This window comes from Centroberyx gerrardi, chromosome 4 (genome assembly GCF_048128805.1).
Source record: "Centroberyx gerrardi isolate f3 chromosome 4, fCenGer3.hap1.cur.20231027, whole genome shotgun sequence".
Classification (NCBI taxonomy): domain Eukaryota; kingdom Metazoa; phylum Chordata; class Actinopteri; order Beryciformes; family Berycidae; genus Centroberyx; species Centroberyx gerrardi.
The window spans coordinates 21,332,284-21,357,823 of NC_136000.1; the positions used below are offsets into that span (position 1 = coordinate 21,332,284).

The following is a 25,540-nucleotide window of genomic DNA, read 5'->3' on the forward strand; positions in this document are numbered from 1 at the left end:
CATAGATGTTGCTTGTGGACGTAAGATTGCCTTGGCTTCCATTACATAGGTAGGTACATACATGGTGGATGGCATCACAGCACAAGCAAGTATTTGAGGTTTTATTTTTGTTGTTATAGGCAGTGATATAATGCTTAATAAAAAGGTTGGTAACCTGAGTTTATAGGCGGGTTTACGTTACCTCCCTGGTTACAAGCCTGCTCTGTCCATTGTATGCTTTCCTTGTAAACTATACAGGCCATTGCCCTTATGAAAAAACAACAATAGTATTCCGACTATAAATTTAAAAGGATACTATACAAATATCACAGGAAAATTATAAACTATATATCATATCCTAATAGGAACGCTAACCATAGGAGATTTAAAAAAAAAAAGAATACCATAGAGTCCAACAAAGTGACTACAATCTCACTGTTGAATACCACAGACACGGAAATTATAGGAATACTTCAGTCATGTTTCGTCCCTCATCACCATTTTCATGCGTTCATTTTGGACAGTGACGTTGCAAAAGGGGCGGACTGTGTGTACAAGTCTTTCCTCCCATTCATGCAGAGCGCCTAGCAGTCCCCGCTCCCCGCCGAGAGACGAGCCGTCTCGCTGCCTTGTCAAAATACAGAAAGCGCCGCTGTCTACATTTTGCGCCGCAGACCTCCAAGTGTAATAGGAAGGGATCGGTGAGTAATAGCTATTCTTTTTCCGGTGCCTCTCGTAAGGTTTTCTTGTGTCTCTCTGCAGTTTTGGAAGTAGCTACGCCAAATATGGCTGCAGGGGTTGAGGGGGGAAAACTCCCCGACTAGACGTCTGAAAAATACCTTGAGAACTGTCTTTATCGTTGGTCGATGTCGCTTGTCAATTTATGTCAACGAGTCACATTTCTGCGTAAGAGCAGCAGCTATAGCTGTGCAGCATTTACATATCGTTTCCTCTCTTATTCATATTGGCGATAACCGCGCGGCTATGTCCTTGTTTGGCCTACAGCTGTCAGAAAGCAAGTTTCATGGGCAAATCATGGCTCGTGAAAGTGAAAATAACGTCGTATCCAAATGCCTTCCGCTAATGTAATCGCACTCCCGGCCATACTCTTGGATTTTAACCGTTGGTGTAGAAGACTTGTTGAAAAGGCCTGTACTGAATATCTATGGTAAACAATTAGTGTTATGACTTTATTTTGACTGTACTGTGACCAAATGTTGCCAGCACAAGTATTCAGGTAGCACCGGGTTGTGTAACGGTGTTGTTATTGAGATCACAACACGAATGTGGGCAAAAGTCCAAGTAAAGGTCATTCTACCTGACATTCACCAGTTTCCTCCATTAAATACTGCTTTACCATTTAGTAATTATGTACAGCACGTGCCTTCACGTGACCGTTGCCTACGATGTGTAATATTACAGTAAAAGAGGGATTCACCTGTGTTAATGTCACCTGGTAGTGAAGGTCAGTCAAAGCTGTTTCGTCACGGTGTCCTGTGCAAGAGCATCATAACCTTAATGCCTATTGATAATGTGATGAGGTAATACACGTGCATTGGTTTGGTTCCTTACATTTGGGTCAAAAATGCTGGTTATTTTAATCAATAGAAAATGACTTCTTGACTTGGCAAGGAACGAACTTAATGACCCAATTTTGCACAGACCACGTGGACAGGAGACTTAATATAATACCAGAGAAATGTAACCTACATATGCCGATCATATATTTCGGAATGAATGTATGGGGGTTGTCAAAAGGTGTGACAATGGCAACTGGAAAACAGGTTAGATGACGGGGAAATAGTTTGAGGGCGTTTGCGGTAAGAGCCATAATGCGGATAAGTGGTGGACTGTGGGGGTGTTTGACCTGATTCGTTAGTCTGGGTCTTGCATCTGCAATGATGGACATCTTATAGAAAACGGGCAAAAGCTGATTATACCATATCCAAAATACACTAGATATTCCCCTATGCCTTCATCGTAACCATCGCGGGATACCGGCACATTGTGGATTTGTGCATTTGTTGGCGGTTTTGCCCGGTGTCTGAGCGGCGCAGCGCTGCGACCTTTCCCCTAGTTTTCAGCAGCACTGGGCGGATCATGTGATGTGGGAAAACCAGCTGGGGGAAGGGAAAGGGACGGGCTGCTGAAATGCTGCTGAATAGATGCTGCCTTCAGGCGCTGCTCGTAAGCTACTTCCGTGTAGTGAAATCGTAAACCTTACTTGTCCCGCATTTAAAATACTTTGTGTCGCAAATAATAACAAAATGCACCCTAAATGTAGGTTTTACGTGCCTGATATTACATTTAAAAAATCAAGTGTAACAGCGTTACTCTGTGCTGTGAACAAAGACGAGAAACGTTGCCATTTATTTTATTGTGTGTTTTACTGAGTGACAACTAAAAGATAGAGTGAAAATGGAACCATAAACAATAGGTCTACATGTTATTTCCACAGAATGCCAAACATTACCATAATATAAAACAGCATCACTTTTACCATCAGTTGTTAGCATGACTTCCATGCGTCCCGCCCCCTAAATCCGCCAATTCGGGTATTGCCGGATATTCAGACTTTCCCAGTCGTTTTTATGACTTTGTTGGGCGGTTCATGTACGCTCCACTTGTAATTACGATATTTCCGACAGCATTTGAAGGCAGCACGAAACATGTCCAGTCCCCATATGCACCCACAGCACGTCCCTCACACACTTGCTGACTCCCAGACAATCTTCCTGCAGAAAGGCTTCTTTTCTGAGCCCCTAAAATCTTGGAAATATTAGTGATTTCATTTTGTAGGCTAACATCCATCCACATTCACTCTGGGGGATGCATTGGTTGCATCAGTCTTTCCCATGTTTATGTGAAGAACCTCCAGATATACACTGTAGATGATTATCATCTGATGATTTCACCATCATGTGAGAAGATTTGTGTCTCTTTCTCTCTTTACTGTAGGTGGGAAGTAACAGTGGAGAGAGTGAAAACCCAGAATAGACAATGCTCACAATAGACACTACCAGACATCCTCTCACTGGGCTAATTTCTAGTGAATTAAATAGTAATTAAAGTAAATTGGGAGCCCTGGAACCTGTTAAAGGAACCTTTGGGGTCCTTGGACCCCAGCATGGGAACCACTGAGTTACATCATATTAAATACTGTCATCATCTACCTTACCATTGGGGGATTAAGTATAGAGTTGCGACAGTCACCTGGTCAAACCAGCATTTTATAGAGCATAAACTATCTTGCAGATCGAGAAAGTACTACTAAGATGTTTTAAAGATAATCCGCAACAACTAGAAGAATGGAGTAACTGGTGTGTAATTACAGTACTACGGATGTGAAAAAGAGTCTATGGGGTTCATGGGCAGGAATTATTAATAATATGTAGTAGGCTCACAACTTAAAAAAAAGGCTTACTTCTTTGTGCCCTTAATGGGTTTATCTCCGCCTGTTAATTTTCCAGATGTCCATCTTCGTATTGCCTCCAGTTTCACAGAGCAAAAGCACTAATAAGGGGAACTCGAAGGCTATGATCACGTTGCAGCTAAAAGTGTCCCAATTCTGATCTTCCCCGCCTGTGTGACACAGATCTGATGTTTTTAGAGCAGTGTGAACAGAAAAAAACACACACAGTCAGATCTTTTCATTTCTGATCACTGTTGTCATAACCCTGAGTCCATTTCACTAGAAAGAAATGGAGGACAATGACTCAAGAAGCCAGTGGAGAGACAGCAAGGTCGCAAATGTAATATTTGAGATGACTCCATTCAAACAAAACTAGATATATAGACATATCGTAATCTACATCGCAAATCTTCTTTAGGATTAGGGCATGGACTGTATTTTCGGTGGCTTCCATGACAGTCCAGACAACGAGTGTTTTGTTGATGTTTGCGCATGCAGGTCATTTCAGGATCGAGGTCAGTTCAAACTGATATTGGATATGGGTCGCTTTCAAAAATGAATGAACAGTCAGACCAAAAAAATACAGATCTGTGCAAAAAATTGTAGTTGAGCACTAAGGCCTGTAGTGTGAATGTAGCTTTTCATTACAGACACGTAAGGAGAAACACCCTTAGTATTTTCATTTGCGCCACGCTGGCTGTGACGTGGCTACATCCTCGCTGTGGAGGAAATGCATTTTTCTTTTTGGTAGTAAGACGCCTGCTTCTGAAACCACAATGTACCCATGGGTACATATCTGTGTCTCCCTACTCTGCATACCTCTCACCTCCCTACTGTCTCAATTGCAAACAATGGAAATAATAATACGACTTGACTGCCAACTCCCCTTAAAAAGGTGTTAATATTTGTATTTGTATAGCATTTTCCAAACAAAGGTGTACAAATTTACAAAAACACAGGTAATTTTAGTTTAGGCCTAAATAGGTTGCCTAGCTGCGGTCTTCTTGTAGAGGAAGGACACTGTGCCATACTTGCTTAACCATTTCAGAGATGGGTAGTAGTAGTAGCCTATTCACACACAACACCTGAGTTTTCCTCCCAGTGCATCTGCTTCCCTCGGAGGCAACGTAGTGTCATCTTACAGGAACCAGTTCAGTTGTTATAGTAACTAAATACAAAACATACACATCGAAGTGGGCCTTGTAAAACGTGTATAATAGGCCAAGACCTCAGGTAACTAAATTACATTAAATATGGCAGTATGGCAATATTACGTTAACCTTAAAACACAGGTCATTGCGGTTGCTGTCCATGTTTTACTGGACATACCACTGAATAAGAGTTACTAAGAGTGGACATCTATGGACAACGTATCCATTGTTACTCATGCTATAAATTACACAAGTAATAATTACATAGGCAAATTCCCCGCTTTGCCTAGAGCTAACCTCACTGAAAAGGAAAATTTCCATGATGATATGACCTGTGAGGTGTCACACTTAAGTTTGTCCCTTTAGGCAAATAATTCCCTGAGGCCAGGGATTTCTTTAGGAGCGTTGCATGAAGCCCCAAAAATGATATCCGCAGCTTAGGGCTCGTGTTTTGCATTTTACAGTAGTTTCAGCCGTAACACTGCAGTTGAGTCTCTCGTTACTGTGGCAACCACTCCGTCATGTGCGATGTGTGACCAGGCCCCAACCCAAAGTATTTGCCTTCTAACTCCATGTAAACCCTCTTGTTTTCTAATCCAATACGAGTCATTTCCCACTCTGAGGCTGTTTTCCCAAGAGGGAATTTCATTAGATGACGTCTTAGAATTTAGTTATCCATCAGTGTAGTTGTTGAAGAATAGCACCTAATTTCAAGGAACGGTGACATAAGCTGGTGAAGGATCAATATGGAGGATTCAGCTGATAAATTTTAATGTTCAGTGTCGTTCAATAGCATCATCCACATATCAGGAAATGGTGATTAGACCTGGTTGATTAATTTGATCTCATCATTCTTGAAATCAGTATCCTTTGTTAACTTTACTCTGTGATGACATTACCAGATGACTAGATGCTTTCCAGGTACATGCAAAGTGAGAGAAGATAAAAATTATTTGTGGGTCACTATTTCTGGACCTATGTTTATGATCTACGATTTACCTTTGATATAAACTCCTTCATGCTTCCCCTCCATTAACTTGTTGATCTTGTGCTCCCCTTTCCCAGTGACCCTGCGCAGCAGCAGCCAACATGGCAGAAGCTCACCAGGCGGTGGCCTTCCAGTTCACCGTCACCCCCGATGGCATCGACCTACAGCTGTGCCACGAGGCTCTACGCCAGATCTACCTCTCTGGCCTCCACTCCTGGAAGAAAAGGTTCATTCGTTTCAAGGTGAGAGGCGTCGCACACATGGGGCGAGAGCAAAGACTGTAGGGCTTTTTTTTTTACGGGGGTAAATCTTGGAGAGCCTTGACTCGATTTACTCACTTTGTGAACTCGGTAAACAAAGGGAATCATAAGTAAAGGGAGTCATAAGTTGCTCAGTAGTGCTATCTGTTTCTTTATTGATTGCAGTCATATTATGTCAAGCTCTGTCTGTTTGTCTGGTTAAGAATTCCATTAACTCCCACTCAATGGAAGCTCACCTATTCATTGAACTCCCACAAACACAGGACAGTGACAGTAACAGTAACGTTCCTGTCTGTTCTTTGTATTCTAGCCTTTGACCCACTTATCTGTTTACACACATTGTCATAATGAGTCACCCAAACCCAAAGACCTGCTAGCATTTTCACATATAGCTCTTCAGTCATTGTTTTGATTATTATAGTTGGTAAAAACTTGCCTGTAGCAGCAGGACCCAAAACACTAATTATGTTATTAATGTCAATATCATCTATATCCTTATAGACTCTTTGTTCTCTGTGACCCCGGTGATCTTTGTAACCCTGTGTTGTTTTTACGCTTCCACAGAATGGGGTGATGACTGGCGTGTACCCGGGCAGCCCCACTGGCTTCATGGTGGTGGTCGTGTCCTACATGTCCTACAATAAATATAATCAGCTGGATCCCTCTCTGGGGTTTGTTGCCAAGCTAAGCCAACACATACCTATCGGGTAAGTCCAGTGATATCATGTGGTGCTGTCCTGGCATGCCATAGTGGGTTATTTTTCCTGGATTTTAATCAAAGTCTGGAATTTTTTGACTCTCCTGAACCAGGCTTTGGGTTCATTTTCTGATGAACACAGAAGCAGCCAAGTGCAATTTTATTCTCAATATTGAGAGGTTGGGCGTATGAAAGCACTATTAAACTGAACATAAAAACTGGATGTCTCAGAACGTTGTGTAGTTAAACTCAGACAAAAGTGAATTTCTTGTTATTGGCACTGAATGTATCTCAAGACAAATTTAGCAGTCTACTGGTCCTTTAACAAATAAAATCAAGGCTGTATCTAAAAATGTAGGCGTCATTGTCGATCCAAGATTAAACCTTGAGCAAAATGTAAACAATTGGAGAAAACATTCTTGTTTGTTCTGTCCCTCAGTGATGCAGGGACAGTAATACATGCTCTTCTCACCGTCACTGCTGCAAGGCGTTATTTACTTGCCTTAAACAACAAACCGTGGCACAGCTCCAAGTTGTGGAAAATACTGCAGCAAGGCTTTTGACCAGGACTAAGAGCAGGGATCGTATTACTCCTATTCTGGCATCCTGATATTCGTTGCCTGTCAGTTTTAGAATTTATTTGAAGATTTAATAACTTTTAAGGCTCCTAGCTACATCTCAGACCTTTTAAAGCCTTATGAGACAGAATACAGCTTTAAATCCGAGCCAGGTCTCTGTTGGCTATTCCTATGTCTAGGCTAAAGATGAAAGGTGACAAGGCTTTTGCTGTCAGGGCCCAAGGCTTTGTCCCGCTTGAGGAGCTTAGACTGGCTAAATAAGTCATCCTTTAAATCACTTCTCAAGACCCATTTGTACAAAAAGGCCTTTTCGTAACTTTCTTGCATGTTTTGCTTGTGTATGTTTGTCTTATTATTATTTCCATGCAATTATGTACATGCCAAGAGAACATGTAGGCCTCCTTTCCCCAGTGCCTCATGTGGTTGGTAGATCCCAGGTTTAATTCACTCACAGATTTGACAGTCTCATGTTTTTTTCTAACTGTCCCCTACACCTCATCTTCATGTTTGCTAGCAGTCTCATCATGTTTATGCTGATATTGTGCAATAGTTCTCAAATGCGCCCTGTCTATAAATGGCTTGTAATGCTTTTCTTATCAATAACACAGTGTGTTGTCCTTCAAGGCAAGGACATTATTTAGGGCAGTGTGTTCTTTTCACTGTACTAATAAGAAACATTTTGTTAGAGGTTGGAGCACCTGTTAGTGTCATATTTTTTCAAGCGCCGTGAAATTACAGCTATAAGCCCAGCTACCTGTTGGGTTTATAAAACATACCATCAAAGACTCTCTGGCCACACTGAGTAACCAAAGATTTTAGGTTATTACTGTTGACACAGTTGATTGATCATGACTTGGGACCACAGAGTGGCTTAATCCTCTCAAAATAAATCACATGCTTTGTTTATCAGTCACGATTTAATGTGACTTCTTTGACTTTGAAGTGGGCCAAGTCCAACAGGTACTTTATGGCATCCAGTGTCCAGTGTTGTTTTTCCAATCAATGTTCTTTTAGTGCAGTCTCTTTTTAGAGCACTAAATTGGTCAAGCTTGAAAATGAAAAGGCCTATTTTATTTTTTTGCACGCCATATCACCACGCTGTATTTATTTCCTTTTAAGCTAGAATATTAACTTGCTTGAATCACATGTGATTTTTCACAAAGCCCCACTCTGTCCAATAATGTGATTCTTGCAAGAGGGGAAGATCTGGCTTTATGTTTCCACTATGCAGTCAAATGAGCAGGTTCTGCTTTGCTGCCGTTATTTGACCCCCTCTGTGTCTTTGTCTTCTTTTCTCCTCCCCTCTCTTTCCCCATCTCTCTCTTTCCCTCCTCACAGCCGATACATGTCTACAGACAGCCAGAGGATAGCGGGGGGCGTTCTGGTGGGCACGGGCCTGTGGGTCACCATAATCTTTATCATGAGGAACGCCCTGAAGTGCCTGTTGTCGTGGCATGGCTGGATGTACGCGCGCCATGGCTCCGTGTCCTGGTCCACTCGTCTCTGGATGGTGAGACAACCTGGGGAGAAGATGGCTTAAGCCCATTCTCTGTTCTTTGAGCATAGGCCATAATGCAGTGCAACATTTGTGCCCAGAAAGTACCCTCTTGCTCTTAGCGTCACACATACTCTTAAGGCTCAGGCCAAAATGCACCACTCCGCTCAATTCATTTTAGAGAAGATTCACACTAGAATGTCCTAGTGGAATTCACTTCCAAAAGACTACAGAATGCATTGTTTGACACGGCATATGGAAGACATTTTCACAACTTATGAAAGCCAGATGTACGAGAGATATGATTTTGAACAAAACTTTATTTAATGTAGGGCTACGCAATTCTAGCTACAGAGGACAATCTCAATTATTTTGCAAGATATTGTAATCACGATTATTACTCCTGATGATTTTGGAGGACAGAAATATTTTATTTGCATTTTTTGCATCTGTATATCAACACCTTGACTCTTTCCACCTGCAGTGAATATTCTAAATGAAATGAACGTGTTGTAAATGTTTCTATATTTCCGAATTTTACCATTTATTAATTGTGGAAACTAAAATTGTGATATCCGATTATACACAATTAATTGTGCCCTTATTTCACTTGAGCTTGAGCTTCTACCAACAAGTTGTCGGTAGAATTCCGTGGAGAGTTATTAAAGCCTACTAGGGGTCGTTGTTTACGCAGGTCTCTATCAACTTCAAGGACCTCCTGTGATGGGAGAGGACCCTCCCTTGTCTTAACATATGTAAAATAAAGCAGCGCACAGCAAGGCTTTTATTAAAATAATGCATAAGTGGCGATCGACAAATAGCAGGGTTTGCTTTGGCCAACTTGGCCTAGTTGTTTTTCAGTTTAACCCACTGATTATTAACTCTTTATGTTTCATCTAGCAACCTACAGCATGTAAGGCAAAGTGCAAAGTCTAATTTTAATTCCCCCTGTGCCCTCTCCCCTCTCCTCCCCTCCCCCACGTCTGCTCTTCTCATCCAGTTATTAGTGAAGGTGTTCTCTGGCAGGAAGCCAATGCTGTACAGTTTCCAGAACTCCCTGCCTCGGCTACCTGTCCCCGCTGTAAAGGACACCTGCAGACGAGTAAGTTCCACCTGTGATGTCTGCTTCCTCTCTGAATGGCTGCTTTGTGTATGTTTCTGATTGTTCAAAATGATCCTGGGTATAATTTGAACTGGGACCTAAGTTTGCGTTTTTATTTCATGTGCTGTCTGTCTTGCTCAGACATGTGTTAGCTCATGAAAAGCCAGTAACATTCCTGATCCTTTTTTCGTGAGTAGGCAAATGTCACATACATATCTTCTGCTTGGCATCATTAAATGAACTTCCCTCTAGGGGATCATAAATAAGTAAACAGTACAGTAATTTCATGAATTTCCTCCTCCTCCTCCTCCTATATGGTTGTGCCACAATAGCCCTACGTACCTCCTATCCAGAAGAAAATTACAGATGACTTTCTATTCATCATTATTCATTGAAAGAACCAACTGAGATAAAAGCCAGTTACTACCACTGAAGTGTGTGTAAGCAGCTTGTACTGCTGCTTATCTCTGTGATCTGTGTATCCTCAGTCAAGTGTCCTATTGTGAACTGAGAAAGATTTAGCTTGAAGGAATGAAATACTACTCAACTTCAGAATGTCCCTAGTTACAGCTGAGCAGACTTCAACAAGGCTCCAAGTAGGTTTCAAATCCAGGCATGTAATTAAGCCGTGCAAAAGAAAAGCAGTGTAGGTTTTCAAATGGTTTCAGTTCAAGAGTTGCCTTAGGTCCTCTTTCTTTGTCACTTGACCGTGTTGCCCAAGGCCATAACCACTAAATACACTTCCTACCTCAGACCAGTTATTATCTGTCAAGGGAGAAAGGATAGATGGCAAGTTTTTCTGGCCAGTTTTTCTGGCCTATCTGCTCTCTCCTTGTCTAAAACCGGTGATTCGGGTCCACGTTCAGCTCTTTGTGCCTGTGCATTGTCTTCATACTATCTGTGTGTGAATGTGTTTGCAGTACCTGGAGTCGGCCCGCCCGCTGATGGATGATGAGCAGTATGAACGGATGGAGGGCTTGGCTAAGGACTTTGAGAAGAACCTGGGACCCAGACTGCAGTGGTACCTCAAACTCAAGTCCTGGTGGGCCTCCAACTATGTAAGTCAGGAAGAATTTTTATCACATCTCCTCTCGGCTGTTGTAACCAAGAAGACAGTTTAGGACACTGTCTTGGTTCATGAATCAAGTTAGAACGATCAAGGAAAGCAGTATGTATAATAGTCTCACCCCTCTTCCTTTCTTCCCCCCCCCTCTCTTTGTCTGACTCAGGTCAGTGACTGGTGGGAAGAGTATATCTACCTCAGAGGCCGTGGGCCCATCATGGTCAACAGCAACTATTATGCCATGGTAAGATCTCTCTCCCTCAGTATCTGTCTCCAGACATCGACTCAGCCTGTTGTTTAAAAGTTGAACAACAGGCTGCTAACTTTATGAAGGCTGTGACTGATTCTCTATGGGAGAAGCTTTGGAAAGACACGGCCAGCGCAGGTGCTGTCTGTTTATTTGGTGACACCTGAGTAAATTCCGGAAGGTTTCGCCCACCAAAAAAGCTGTTGTGTGAGTGTAACCCATTGCCAGTGTTGTTATTTAAGACACTGGGGAGAGTAATATACATGGCTCGATTTCTCTCTTAGTCTAGCTTGTTGAGCAAGAATTGCAGGAAAAGTGTAGCCTATGTTGCCTCTAGGCGTACCATTTTTGAGTTGAGGTTTCTTTGATACTTGACACAGTAGGTGACAGATAAGATGGGGGGGGGGGGGGGGGGGAGCACTTTAGTAACCTACAGCCATGTGATAGCTCTGACTATACAGGTTTGGCTCCTATTTGATCAGCTCAATGGCATTATGCAAAGTATACCATTGACTTTCTTCCAATAACTTTGATTTGAATGAACATGTTGCATTTATTTTGCCCACTACTTTGTATGGATAGTGATATAGGGATTTTACTGAAACAACATTTTTAGCCTTTCAATAAGTTGTTTTATGATGTTGTGCCTCTTGCCTGATCTCCTATGTGGCTGTGTGCATTGCAGACACTTTTCTTTAAACTATGTTAAATAGACAGACATGCATGAACCCCATGTATACTATGTAAGAAATAGGCTACCTCATAACACTGTCTCAGGCGAGTTCATTACAACTACAATCATTCTGGCTTGGGAGTTACTCGGCATCTTGGTCAGCATGACTACAATCGCAGCATTACACCTTGTTTGTACTTAGCTGACGAAGGGAACGCTCCAACTGTGTGCCATATTTGTGATCAGTTCCTTTGTGTATGGATCCAGTGAACTCACCCAAGATAACTAGCCACCACTGAGAGGTCTGTATGAGAGACTTTGGCACGAGCGCACAGGCCCCTCTGTGTGTTTCTGCCTGAATGAGCGGGACAGCAGACTGGACTGTTGCTGCATGGGGTCACAGGCATGGGTCACTGCTCCCAGAGACAGTCCTACTGTATGTGTCTGTTTGAGTCTGGGACATGACTCTGCCAGCACCGACTCAATGCACACTACTGTATGGTTTACACAAAGAGAGACAGCCCCTCTTGCTTAAAGAGCCCTGTTGCTAAAGACCCAGCTGTTAAGGAAGGTAGACTTGGTATGGGGGTCAGTGGAACAGCATTTGGCATGCTTGGAATAGCAGGTCAAGTTAGCAGGGCATACTGTATCTATATGTGCAGTACTGGGCCAAAATTCACATCTCAGGTTTTGGACAGGTGCACCCATATTTTTCAAGACTGTGTCATGCATTAGCTGAAATGTGATCAATTATCATCTTATTATTGATCCTCCCTCTTCTTTTCTCCAGGACTTCCTGTATGTGTTCCCCACTTCCATCCAGGCCGCCAGGGCAGGTAACGCCATCCACGCTATCATGCTGTACAGGAGGAAACTGGACAGAGCCCAGATCAAACCAGTGAGTCTCGAACATATCTCTCTATCTCTCTCTCTATCTCTCTGTTTCTCTTTGTCTCTATCTATCTATCTCTCTCTCTATCTCTCTGTTTCTTTTTGTCTCTATCTCTCTATCTATCTCTCTATCTCTCTCTCTATCTCTCTCTCTCTCAGGCTCATGTATTTCTCTGAGTTCTTTCTCTCCTTAAATGATTCACTTGAACTTTAGCTTTGATTAATTAATAATCATTGTACAAGCTGTAATATAACTACATAGTAACATGCACAGTGCGTGTTTGATCTTGTGTAAATGATTAACCTGCTCATTTATGATGTATTGATAAGAGAAAAAAATTCCTTGTTGTTATTACAGCTGTTATCTGAGAGCTGTATATTCCCCTGCAACCGCCTCTTTCTGTTACTTCAGAGTGTGTTTGTTCTCCATAATCTCGCCAGTGATTTTGTAGATGCTGCCATTGTCTTCAGCTCATTGTTTGTAACTCTGACTTTTGAATGAGCTGCGCACTGCTTTTTGCTTGTTCTGCTATAAGAATGGCTATAATTACTGGCAAAGCGAGATCATGGATGTTTTCTGCAGGCTTACTGAATAAACTGAAGGCTGATGTTTTTTTACTGTCTGTTCTCCTCCCGTACCTCTGCCTATCAGTCCTCTTCCTTCACCAACATGCATGATGCTTAAGTGCAAATTCCTTATACACGCACAATACTGACACAAATTCCTCAACATCTTGTATATATTCGCACACACACACACCCACACACACATCTCTTTTGCACACAACAAATGTCTACATCTATACAAACACAAATGCATGCTCTCGCTCTGTTATGCACTCACGTTCGGTTGTCTCTGTTTTACTGTTTTGTCCCTTCGCTGTCTCGGACGCTGCGTTAGATATACTTGCTGGCGAACAAGGTTCCTCTGTGTTCGGCTCAGTGGGAGCGGATGTTTAACACCACCCGCGTCCCTGGTTTGGAGACAGGTAAGAGGAGGGCACATCTCGACGCTGCCCTCTGACCCCTGCCCTGTGACCCTAGCCATTGCCGCGGCAACAGCCAATGGAAACCCTGGCTCCTGGACTCTGTGTCAACCAGCACAGCCCTGAATAGAACCTGCCTCTCATTGGCTTTCCTCTGTGTAATGAGGTTCCCAGTTATTGCCTCTTCACAATTTTGATTGCAAATTTGGGCCTCCATTTGACTGGGAGATATCAATTTGCTTTGATTTGTATAAGCGATCTAAATCTCTGAAGGGTATCTATATTCAGGTGCAATGTCTACTGCAAGGGCTTTGCTGGTGGCATTGAGGTAGCAGGCCACTGGTTTCTGGATCCTGCTCATGTCTCCCACCCTGGCAGCCTTCTGAGGTCCCTCCTGCTCCTTAGGACTGCTTATTAACCCAATCCTCATCCCTCTTCGTCCTCCACTTCACCCACTCTGCTGTCCCCTTAGGTGTTTGTCTGCTGCTCTCTGGGGGTTTTAGTGAATTAGTTTGTCATCTCTCTTGTGTTTGACTCTCCCCTTTTGCTTTTCAGCTCATGCTCCTACACACTATTCCCATGTGCTCATCCCAATACGAGCGTATGTTCAACACCAGTCGTGTCCCAGGTGTAGACACAGGTAGAGTCTTTAGTGGCGCCGCCTCCTCCCACACTACTCCTACTGTACTCCTCCTTGGCACGTTTTGTACATCTTCTTAAATTTAAATTAAGCTGGTCTTTATAAATAATCATGCATGTGTACTAGTCCATACACATGGCGAGTACTAATTTGCATGTGACTGAAGCCTAGCCTTTTAGTTTGAGCATTCAAAGAGTGATGGGGCCTAGAAATATCAAACTGCATTGGCCTGGCCTGGATAACCATAGTTGTTTGAAAAACCATGGTTTTGATAGGGTGAGTTAACACAAACCAGCACAGAATATAACATACCGTTAATCTTGAAACAAATCTGAGGTATTCTATATCATCTAACATTTATTGATTAGATTGTACGATTAAAAACATGCAGGTAATAAATATTACCCTCACCCTCAATACTGGGTGTAACCCATGGCTATTTATTATCTAAAGTAATGATTGATTTCTGAGAGGGCGGGAAGCCATTTTGCAGCAAGAAACAACAAAATGACCTTGTTTGGAGTGTCATGAACAGGAACTTCCTGGAACCTCAGAGTTGAGTAAAGTCTTCATAGGGAGCTAACCCATGAACATTCAGTTCGTAAAGAATCTCTACTGCATGATCTAACAGTGTGAGTTCTATATCTAAGAGGAATACCTCAGAACCAAGACTCTAATCTGTGATGTCGTCTAGATGTACAACCTGGAGCACCACCGTCAACAATGAATTGTAGATTGACTTTGTGACTTCCCGGCTGCTCTTGATGTCTTACTTCTTTTTGCAGTTCTCTCTCAAAGAAGGTGTAGATCAATGAGACATCACACATTTGGGGCCAAGAGAAACTCCTCGCTGATCTCTGGCTGTAGAGGACAGTAGTGAATGACTAATAATACAAACTCTACTGTCCTGGTGCATATGAAAACATATTTGAGCACTGAAATTCAGTGATCCCCCCCCCCCCCCCCCCCCCCTTTTTTTTTTTTTTTTTTTTTAAAATAATATTTGTGAATTTTATATTACTCTCAGTTTGATAGCGCTCCATAAAAAACAATTTGATGGCCTAAGTTTGTAGTTTTCCCCTATGTTGTAATATGTATTATTGAGGCTTATGGAGAAAAAATAATGGATAAATATAGCATCAGTGGAAAAACTAGTTTGCTATTAGAGCAGCATTGAATAGAAGATATTTCTAAAGGGATGCATCCAATCTTAATGTCATTTCCAGCTCTTCTAAGCCAGTTATAATGTCTTTGAATCTCTATGCTCAGTGCCCTTATTCACATTCCAGAGGAAGCTACATTGCTGAAGGTGCCCTTACAGTAAGAAGATGCACAGTAGGCTAAATATTACCTGGATGCGAGGTGGTTGTACTTGGGGTCAAAATGTTCCCAGTGTAGGTGTCCTCTCCCTCGTCTTGTGTGTAACTGGGTCAATGCTTGTTTGAACACTTTGAGCGTCACCAAATCAATTTTATGACGTTTTAACAAAGATAACACAGATTCACGTAAACAAAGCTTTGAATTGGATTCTCATGGTTGTGAGTGGTGCTGCTCAAACAAACATTTGGACTCCTGCCTCTACCCATTATGTCCCAAACCACTACCCCATTCCCAGATTACTTTCCCTTTTCATCTCATCTCCTGTCCTTCCCATTTCAAGCTGCTTTAGATTGTCGATTGGATATTCTCCCCCATTATATAGCTCCTTGAATTTAGTATTTTCTTATTCAAATGCATATCATTTCAAAAGGTGGATATTCACTTGAATAAAAGAATCAGCTCTCATAAAAAAATACTTTTGTTCCTAAATCTGATGTTGTGGATATCACAGAATTTCACTACTGGGACAAAGAAATTTTATTTATTAACACATACATATTGATCCTGGTATGAAATGCTGTGACATCCATACATCCTGCTCTCTTTCTCACTTTGTTTAGAAAACAATAAGTAACACCATTTAATTACATAAAGTTTTAATTATAAGCTGTACTGAGATACATGCACAACAACTGAAAAATGTACTCTCCCTCACACCTCCGCCCCACACTTTTCCCTTTGTCCTCCTTTCTCTCTTTTTTGCTCGTTTTCTCTCTCCTTACCATCGGTCCCTCCCGCCCAGACACCATTCAGCACGTGAATGAGAGTAAGCACATTGCTGTGTACCACAAGGGGCGCTTCTTCAAGGTGTGGATGTTTTATGACGGGCGGCTGCTGTTGCCACGGGAGATAGAGCAGCAGATGGAGAGGATCCTGGCCGACAAGTCTGATCCCTTGCCAGGAGAGGAGGCACTAGCCGTGCTCACTGCAGGGGACAGGTGGGTGGCATTGCAGACTCAACTGCAACTCGTGTCACACATTTCCAGCACTGATTTTTTTCTTCTTAGTCAATAATGTTAGAAAGATTAATGTAGCCAGACCACTTATAGGAAGTGATGAAATCAGTGTAGATGGACATTTGCTGCAATGATATTCTGTTCTGAGGTGTATTCTGAGGCTTTTACTTGACACTGTTGGCCAGAGCAGCATGGAAGTCTACAAGTAGCCTAGTAATATAGAAACAAGAACTATAACTAGAGAATAAGCAAAATAGTTATTATAGATGCTGTGTAAGTACTGATTGCATAGTAGTAGATTGCAGAGACAAAGGATAATTGGGCATAGATGGAGATGGGTGTGTAGTTTGAAGGCATGAGTCTTCAGTCTATGAAGGTGGGAACGGGTGGGGCAATTACCACAACTATGCAAGCATAGAAGAGCTATGAACCTGGTAGTTGCAGAGCACCTGGAGTGTAGGCTTGAAACAAGGCCTGGAGTGAGGAGCGATGCAGTTAACATGCAGCTTTCTAGGCCAGAATTAGAATTTGATGTGGGCAGCTACTAGGAGCCAAAGCAGAGAATGGAGGAGGGGTTCGACACTGGAGAGTTCAGAAGGTTGAAAACTACGAAGACAGAAGCATTTCTGTATGTTGAGCCCACATATAGAGCCCACACCCGCTGTATGCTGTCATGTCTGTTCCGCATCATGCAGTTGTCTGTACTTTTTGTAGCAGTTTTCCATTCTAAATTTGCTGTTTTGTGAACTCTGCTGCCCCTCGCAGGACCCCATGGGCCAAGGCTCGCGACACCTACTTCAGCCGTGGTAAGAACAAGCAGTCTCTGGACGCCATTGAGAAGGCGGCCTTCTTTGTAACCCTGGATGACACTGAGCAGCGTTTTGAGGCGGACAACCCAGTCAAGTCTCTGGACAGCTACGCCAAGTCCCTCCTCCATGGAAAGTGCTACGACAGGTGCGTTTGTTTAGACATCAGTGGTTAAGATGAACTTAATTCATTTTATTAATTCTTTTACAGTAGTGTATGGCACAAGCTCATCTACAAATACACTGAATGCCTTTATTCTTTGTTCTTAAGGTGGTTTGATAAATCCTTCAACCTCATAGTCTTCAAGAACGGCACCATGGGACTGAATGCGGAGCATTCCTGGGCAGATGCTCCAATCATTGGACATCTCTGGGAGGTGTGTTACTGTACTTTTCGTCTAATAAATGAGTCAGTAGTGTCTTAATGCCGGATCTAATCATGGTTTACATGTTTACATTTGCTAATCAAACGTTTTAAGACATGATAGTTCAAGAGAAATGAATGTCTGAATTAATGAATGTCTTCTATTTCAGTTCGAATTCAGTCTTAGCCTTGTTGCACACACAGTCATGTTAAAACTCTTCTCTCTGCGCTGCAGCATGTGCTTTCCATGGACCCTGTTAAGCTGGGATATACTGAGGATGGCCACTGCTGTGGGGAGCCCCACCCCAATCTGCCTGGTCCCCAGAAGCTGCACTGGGACATCCCTGCTGAGGTAAGGCACCACTAGTGTGTCTCTCCCATAGTCTGGTACCTGAAATGGTGAGACTGAGATTCGGTATTCATAGACCTTGACTGCCCTCTGCTGGTAGCTTTAGCCATGTGCATGCACCACTGTTGTGTGTATTGTCATTCAAAGATGTATGCCATATAGTGGAACAATTGTAAATATTATATATTTGAAATGGCAATACAGTAAGTGACATGTTATGAGTATGTATGGTATGGTATGAGTTTGTATTCATCTGGACACTCTTAATAAAATATAATGTAATTATGTATAACATACGGCTCTGCTACTTCCCCTAGTGCCAGGAGGTCATCCAGAGCACTCTGACAGTCGCCAGGACTCTGGCTGATGATGTGGACTCTCACATCTTCCCCTTCAGTGACTTTGGCAAGGGTCTGATTAAGAAGTGCCGCACCAGCCCCGATGCCTTCATCCAGATCTCTCTGCAGCTGGCCCATTACAGGGTAAGTAAATCCAGCTCACTGGCTTGGGAGCAAATACTTAACAACACTTATTAATACAATGATGATCATGAATCTCATGATCTTCATTGTATCAGCCACAGAAATATCTAAACTTTTTTTCTTTCACATTATCATTCATATCACAGGAATATTTTGTTAGATCTAGTCTCAGGGAGCTGTGGCTTTGACCCTTGCACTCCTTACTATTGGATGCTTGCTATGTGTGATCTGGGAATTTAAGCTTATTGCACTCAAGTCATAACTGAATGCCTAAAATGTACAGGGAGTGGACAAAATAATGGAGACACCAAACAATATATGAATACCACAGTCTGTGCTCCAGAACCTGCCATAAAGGTTTAGATGTGGTGACTGGGGTGAAGGCATTTGAATTCATCCTAGTGTTCATGAAAACACTCTTGAATTTGTATAGCTGTGTATATGGAGGCATCTTGGAATATGGAAACATCATGAGGAAACTGTTTGCACCATAGGGTGCAGCTCTGGTCCTGTAAAATCGCCTCATATTCCTTGGCCATTATATGACCATGCAGAACAATCATTGGACCTAATGACTCCCACGAGACAGCAGCCCATTCCATTACACAATGTTTAACAGACCTTGTGAGTTGAAGGCATCCTTTGGCTCTCTCCAAACACAAACCTGTCCGGATGTAGGAAGAGGTCGTAAGACAACCATATTACTTTTTTCATTGCTCGGGGTCCAGGTGTTGTGCTGCTTACACCGGGTTATGCATCTTTAGGTTTCCAACTGTCTGTTGAGACATAATTGAGGCCATAATTTTCTGGTGTTTATCCTGTTACCTGTCTATCTATCCCTGTAAGGGAACTTCAACTTGTTCCTCTTTGCCAATGCAGTTTTGTGTTTTGCATATGTTGTTATGCATTTTGAGTCTCTTCCCCTTGCCGTTATTTTGCCATTTTTGTGACCTATGTAAATCGGGTGCCACCTATTTGGCCTCTTTGAAACTCTGTTAGTTGCCTCATGTTGCTTTGAAAACTCACATATAAAAGTGATAATAATCAGACCTCTTTTAAAGCTGACTTTTACTGCTAACTGGCGTTCCAGTTACACTCGCTAGTGTAGCTGCCTTTGTAATTGTGATTTAGTTACTTCAAAGTTAGTTTTTATGTGGTTTTACTGCTATTTAGTCCATCTGTAAGTGTAAATGGAAGCCTGCTGCACTTCATTTATATTCATATCAATATGCTGAAAAATCTACCATGAATTAATTATTAGCCATTTATAAAACAACTGCCAGCAGTTTCACAGAGAGTATTGTCAGATATGCTTTTGTGTCCAGTGTATGTATTAGTGGTTATTAGTGGTTAAGGTCTGCTGTATATTGTGTTTGAACAGGACAAAGGGAAGTTCTGCCTGACATACGAAGCCTCCATGACCCGTCTGTTCCGTGAGGGCCGAACAGAGACGGTGCGCTCCTGCACCATGGAGACCTGTGCCTTCGTCCGTTCCATGATCAGAGATGAGACGGTAAGGCAGAACAGGAGCAGCACAGCTCACCTCTGATTACTGTACTACTGCTAGTCTCTAATCGTTAATCTAATATGCAGACCTTATCCATGATAGTACAACAACTTGAAGCAAAGCATTGCTGCCCAAAACAGCTACACAATCCTTATATCTGTCCATTCTTTTTTCTTTTGTGTCTCTCTGTCTGCCCCTCCTCATCTGTCATCTTTGTCTCACTCTCATCTCTTTGTTTTCTCATCTCTGTCCTCTCCATCCAGAGAGAAGAGCGTATGAAGCTGCTGAAAGAGGCAGCAGAAAAGCACCAGGATATGTACCGCCTGGCCATGACAGGGAAGGGCATCGACCGCCACCTCTTCTGTCTCTACCTGGTTTCCAAATACCTGGGAGAGGATTCTCCCTTCCTCAAGGAGGTATGAGCTGCTGTTGCAAGTGATGGAGGGATTTCTGTTCATATACTGTAATACCTGGTTTTGTAATTTGCACCACCAATGTGCACTCTTGTCCTTTTTAGTCAGCGCAGACCAGATTATGGTTTACGCAGTCTCCCACCTTGATACTTAATACAACTTTATTGTCCACACAAGGTGAAATATTGCAACAATACAAATGATATCACATGTCATGTAACACAAAAAGCATTAAAAATACAAAATAAGTAGGTAATTTTATCCTACTTGAGACAGTGCAAGTATTGCATATGCAAAAGCTGAATTACAGCTGATCAAGGGTTTAGGAGGCCACTTGTGTTTGGGACTTTCTATGGCCATTTTTAGTTGTGGTAGTGCCCCCAAGTGGGCAGCAACTGAAACTGCAGGAATAATGGGCACGAGTCATGCTCCAGATTACACAGGACAGGGGTTTCTTTCTAGTTTAAACTGTTTACATGTTGCCGAGCTGATGTCCAGATTTCTGCACTATATTGCTGGTTGTATTGAGCGTAACCACTCTTGGTGGTTAATACACCACCTAACATTTACACTGTTGTTGCTCTGAAGCTCCAAGTATAGCTGCTTTGTATCAGTGGTTGCTCTCTCCTACACACAATGATGAAAAGTGTTGAGAGTGGTCACCTGTTCACCTTTGATCATACAGTTATAAAACAGGTGCATGCAATAATTTGATAATTGGCTTCTGCTCACTTTTCTCTGATTGGATGTTGCTCCTGATCGTGTTCCATATCCTTTCTTACTATTACGCCCTGTTAACTAATGCATGTGTTGACCACTTATATCTTGTAACTCATTCTAAGTGAAAAAATTGGAAAATGCCCATTCTTGCACTTACCATTTATGTTTGACGTTGTGTGTTCACACCATGCAAGTCTAGTTTAGACTACTGACTGAAGTGCTGCATGTTATCTTTATGTCTAGGTCCTGTCTGAGCCCTGGAGGCTGTCTACCAGTCAGACCCCGCTGCAGCAGGTCGCGCTGTTTGACCTGGTCAGACACCCTGAGTACGTGTCCTCCGGAGGCGGCTTTGGTCCGGTGAGTTGTCCAATCAGAACGATTCATATTCATGCTCAGGAGTGATTTTTGACTTTTTAAGAAAGGGTGAAGAGGGTAGTGCAGTCTTGCTTCATGCAATTGAGAAACATTAAATCAAGTCATTTTAATCCTTTATGGTTTGAGAGAAGGTCAGTCATGCTTTTATCTCGTTTATCTCTATTCCTGTCTCAGTCAAAACTCAGTTTCAGGTCTACAGTTTGTTCAGAATGCAGCAGCTGGTTTTACAGCATTTGGAATAACAACTCGCCTGTCTGCTCCCTTCTTCTGTCTCTTTTTGTGTCCACCAGGTGGCTGATGATGGTTATGGTGTGTCCTACATCGTTGTTGGTGAGAACCTCATCAACTTCCACATCTCTAGCAAACACTCAAGCCCAGAAACCGTAAGTTCACTTGGTTTCCCTTCCTACAGACAATTCAGTTTCTCCTTTGTTGTTTTTCCTCTGACTCTTTTTCATCTCTTTTTCTTTTCTCTGTTTTTTTGCCTCATTGTAGGACTCCCACCGTTTTGGCGGCAACATCAGACAGGCCATGCTGGACATTCTGGATCTCTTCGAGCTTGACAAGAAAGCCACCAAGTGATTGCCCTCTCCCTGGGTGGAAAAAGCATAAGAACGTTTTTAACAAAAGATATATTCTTCCTGAAGCTTGTACAGAAAAAATATTGTTGGGTTTTATTTTAAGTTAATTAATGTTAAAGAAATAATGATGATTGAGAGGTGTTTGGAAACATTACTGTCATTTTGTTTTATTGTTGTGAGAGGTACATGTGTATGTATGGGCAATGTGAGATTCTGGTGGAATTGGGCACGGGTAGTGCACAGATCAAAATGTTTATCTACAAGACTGTATGCACCGGTGCCTTAGTGACCCACTAATGTAAAAGGACAGAAAGGGAGGAGAAAATTAGTGCCACTCTAGTACTGCAAGTTTGAGATCAAGCCCACATTAACACAAGCCTGTGAGATGAGTTGAGGCTGAAGAGTTGAATGTTCAATATCCTGCATTATCTGAATCAATATTTCAGCTTGGGTTGAGAAATGCTGCAAGTTTTTTGACTAGGTTTTGTCCCAGTTAGTCCACCCTACACAACAGCGGAACATGGGCTTGAAAATCCTGTGTCACTGTTTTTGTTTTTGTCACTTTCAAGATCAGAGCACCTGGGTCTTGTGGAAATGCGCGAGACGGCAAAATTATTTCAACAAGTCTAATATTGTTTGGTCTCTCTTAATTTCATATGGTTCATTTGAGACATTTACCAACTCTGACAGTGTCTGGTGTCTAATGAAGCCTGTCAGAGTAGAAGCGGAAGGTTTCACTTGTTCAGGTAATTCTAAATGAGGTAGTCGGTGCTGATCTGGAAAGTGACCCTGGATCAGCGCTGCTCTTACTCTGGGAAGCTTGTTGGACACCAGCGCAGAAGCCAGAGGCCCGATCCTAGCGGTTCAGTCTGAAGAATGGATCTCCATTGCCTTTCTGACTCTCATGTGTACAGCCAGTTTGTTCTTTTTAGCTGCTATGTTTTTATGACATAGCGATATGGGCAGATCATATTTGTGTGTTGTATTTGTCGTTTCCATACTCAGGTTTTATTAACTTGGCCTAGTATTCTAGGGTGCTGGCTACAGCGTTGCAAGATATGTGCTTATGTTGGCATGTGCCCGTGCAACAGTACATGAAGTTGAGATGCAATACGATGCCATGTGACACCAGTGAGCCGTTTCACAGTATAGCATTGACTTCCCTGTTGCAGCTGGGGGGACAGGGTATGTTTCCGGGGGTAATCTCACTTGCACGATGTGTTGAATTCGAAAGACGCAAAGTGTGGCCAATGGTGACTTTTTGCTGTAGTAGTTTAGCGTGTTGAAAAGGGTGGGCTCACTGTACTTTCACAATGTTGTGCACTCCATGACTGGTCCTTCAGCTCGGACAAACTAATTCCTAACTACCTTGGTAGCCTTTTGTCGGATCGCTATGATCTGATCTGTCTGTCTTGGCTTCATATCAGCCTATAATGGGACTTGTAAACTTTTATGACTGTCAAGATGTCAAATATCACTTTCAGCATCGTGGTGTTGCAGCTATTGTTATTGCCTAGTCAGATGAGATGCTTAACTGGTTGGTGGGTTGTTATGTCCCACCAGTAGGAAATCGCTGTTTCACTTGCGTCGTTCTGTGTTAGACAACTTGTAACATTTCAAGGTCTGGGAATCAGACCAAACCGATGGACAGTAATGTTTAGGAATAGGCTACATATAGTGCAAATACACAGAAGGGCTCTCATGCTTCGGAATGCATTTCTGTTTCTTGTATTATGTTCTCTGTCAGTACAGCATATTATTTATTTTTTCCATGTGTTAACCTCTTTATTCACACATTGAACTGTTCGAGACATGCATATTTACCAGCTGAGTGCAGCATATGATGAGCACTAAGTTAAGTTAAATTTTTGCTGATTTAAGAAGTGAAACGGACAAAAAAAAATTTTGATTCCTCTTTTTTTGACATGACCTTTAGTTTTGTTATCGCAGATTTTGACAATGACACGTTGTAGTTGTATGACTTTTTATCTCGGTAGACCTCATGTTTACGCTGCTGCATGGTTTTCAAGATGAAGCTGTATATGTTTGCCTTTAATTTAAAGATGTGTAAAAAGACAAGCAGCTTATATACCAAAACAAGTTTTAACACAATAAAAGTGAATGTCAGACAGCTGTACTAGCTCTCTAAGTATGTAATATCTTATTTGCATATTGATCTGTTTTAATTTGTTAATCAGTTTTTAAAAAATATCATAATTTAATATGGGGGAGCACTGAACCAAAACCAAACATGAGCCTGATTGTGAACATTGAGAACACCAAAGTTGGACATACAACAGCAGACAGTTGTATCCATAACAGCTTCTGGTCACGTTAGCTGTCCTGAAGACCAAACCTGTGACCTTTTAGTTATGAGACATTTTCTTCAACCACTAGGCCCATGTAACCAAACATCACCTGCCTAAGAATCAGTGAGACTACAGGTGAAAGATGACCTTCATCCTCACCTGAAGGACGTCTTGAGTGAGTGTGTCACAGCTGCGTTTGCCAGCCCCCTTTTAGTTCTAGCACTTTGAAAACCTCATGAAATGAGTCTGGTGTGAAAATGGGATCCTTCCTTTCCTTGGGTCAGTGTTTACTTCTCAGAGGGAAGCTGGCCGCAGCACCGGCCTGCCATCCCGCCAGGTGGCTGGGCTCAAGTGGACCGCACCGAGGAGCCAGTTCCGTCTCTGGGGGTATTAATAAGTTCCTCCGGCGCGGCTGGTCGGGGGGCTATGGACTCAAATTAAACGGGAGACGTTTAAAGGCGTCGCGAGGTGACAGATTTCCAAGGAGGGCAGAGGCAGGAAGTGATTACATGTGACAGTTTCCCTCTAGCTGCTCTCCGCCGCATGTGCACACACACACACACACACACACACACACCTCCACAATGGCACCCGATGTCACCCTGCCCTAGGCTTCCGTTAACGGGCTAACATTTCAAGGCTGCATTCCTGAGGTCTGCTTGCTCCTCATCAGCTCTGAGAACCTGCAGTTTGGTCGCTGGAGAAAAAGGATCACTTTCAAAGATGGCCCTTTGTTTATGTTTATTTTTTAGATGTCTCTATCACAAGTCTTGTGTTTCCTGGCTTCTCATTTATATTTATACATATTTATATTTGTACAAAACACAAGACAGACACACACACACACACAGTCCATACAGCATACACAACAGACCTCCAACCAGTTGGCCGCTGAACAACAAGCCTTTAAATTGTACATCTAATTGGCAAGCTGGAAAACCCATTCACTCAACAGCAGACACTGAAACTTAAAACCTTGACTTGCACTTTCTAAAAGTAGACTTTGGGAGAGGTCTCCGGCCTCTGCTTGTCACCGGTTTAATTCATGGGCTACTTGCTCCACAACACCCTCACAGAAAGTGGGGAGCCAATGTTGCCTATCCTATTTTATAAGCTGTTCATTCACGCAGGAGCTG

General features: G+C 42.5%; 1 protein-coding gene across 1 annotated transcript; it reads left to right on the top strand.

The window, feature by feature from the left end:
• cpt1ab (carnitine palmitoyltransferase 1Ab (liver)) lies at positions 1-24,226 on the top strand. Its single transcript, XM_071895138.2, has 20 exons — positions 1-49; positions 559-680; positions 5,608-5,772; positions 6,355-6,497; positions 8,404-8,575; positions 9,561-9,662; positions 10,583-10,720; positions 10,892-10,969; positions 12,436-12,543; positions 14,078-14,162; positions 16,285-16,480; positions 17,264-17,452; positions 17,576-17,681; positions 17,904-18,020; positions 18,335-18,499; positions 19,881-20,012; positions 20,270-20,422; positions 21,383-21,496; positions 21,805-21,897; positions 22,010-24,226. The coding sequence occupies exons 3-20, from the start codon at positions 5,632-5,634 to the stop codon at positions 22,094-22,096; spliced, it is 2,319 nt and encodes a 772-aa protein (XP_071751239.1). The 5' UTR covers positions 1-49; positions 559-680; positions 5,608-5,631; the 3' UTR covers positions 22,097-24,226.
• Positions 24,227-25,540: the final 1,314 nt, after the last annotated feature.

What these genes read in the sequence shown, in the direction of transcription:
- cpt1ab (XM_071895138.2), top strand. Translation starts at nt 5,632, where the DNA reads ATGGCAGAAGCTCACCAGGCGGTGGCCTTCCAGTTCACCGTCACCCCC. An exon ending in TGTCCCAGGTGTAGACACAG is followed by an intron (nt 14,163 to 16,284) that starts GTAGAGTCTTTA and finishes CCTCCCGCCCAG; the next exon opens with ACACCATTCAGCACGTGAAT. An exon ending in GTGCTCACTGCAGGGGACAG is followed by an intron (nt 16,481 to 17,263) that starts GTGGGTGGCATT and finishes TGCCCCTCGCAG; the next exon opens with GACCCCATGGGCCAAGGCTC.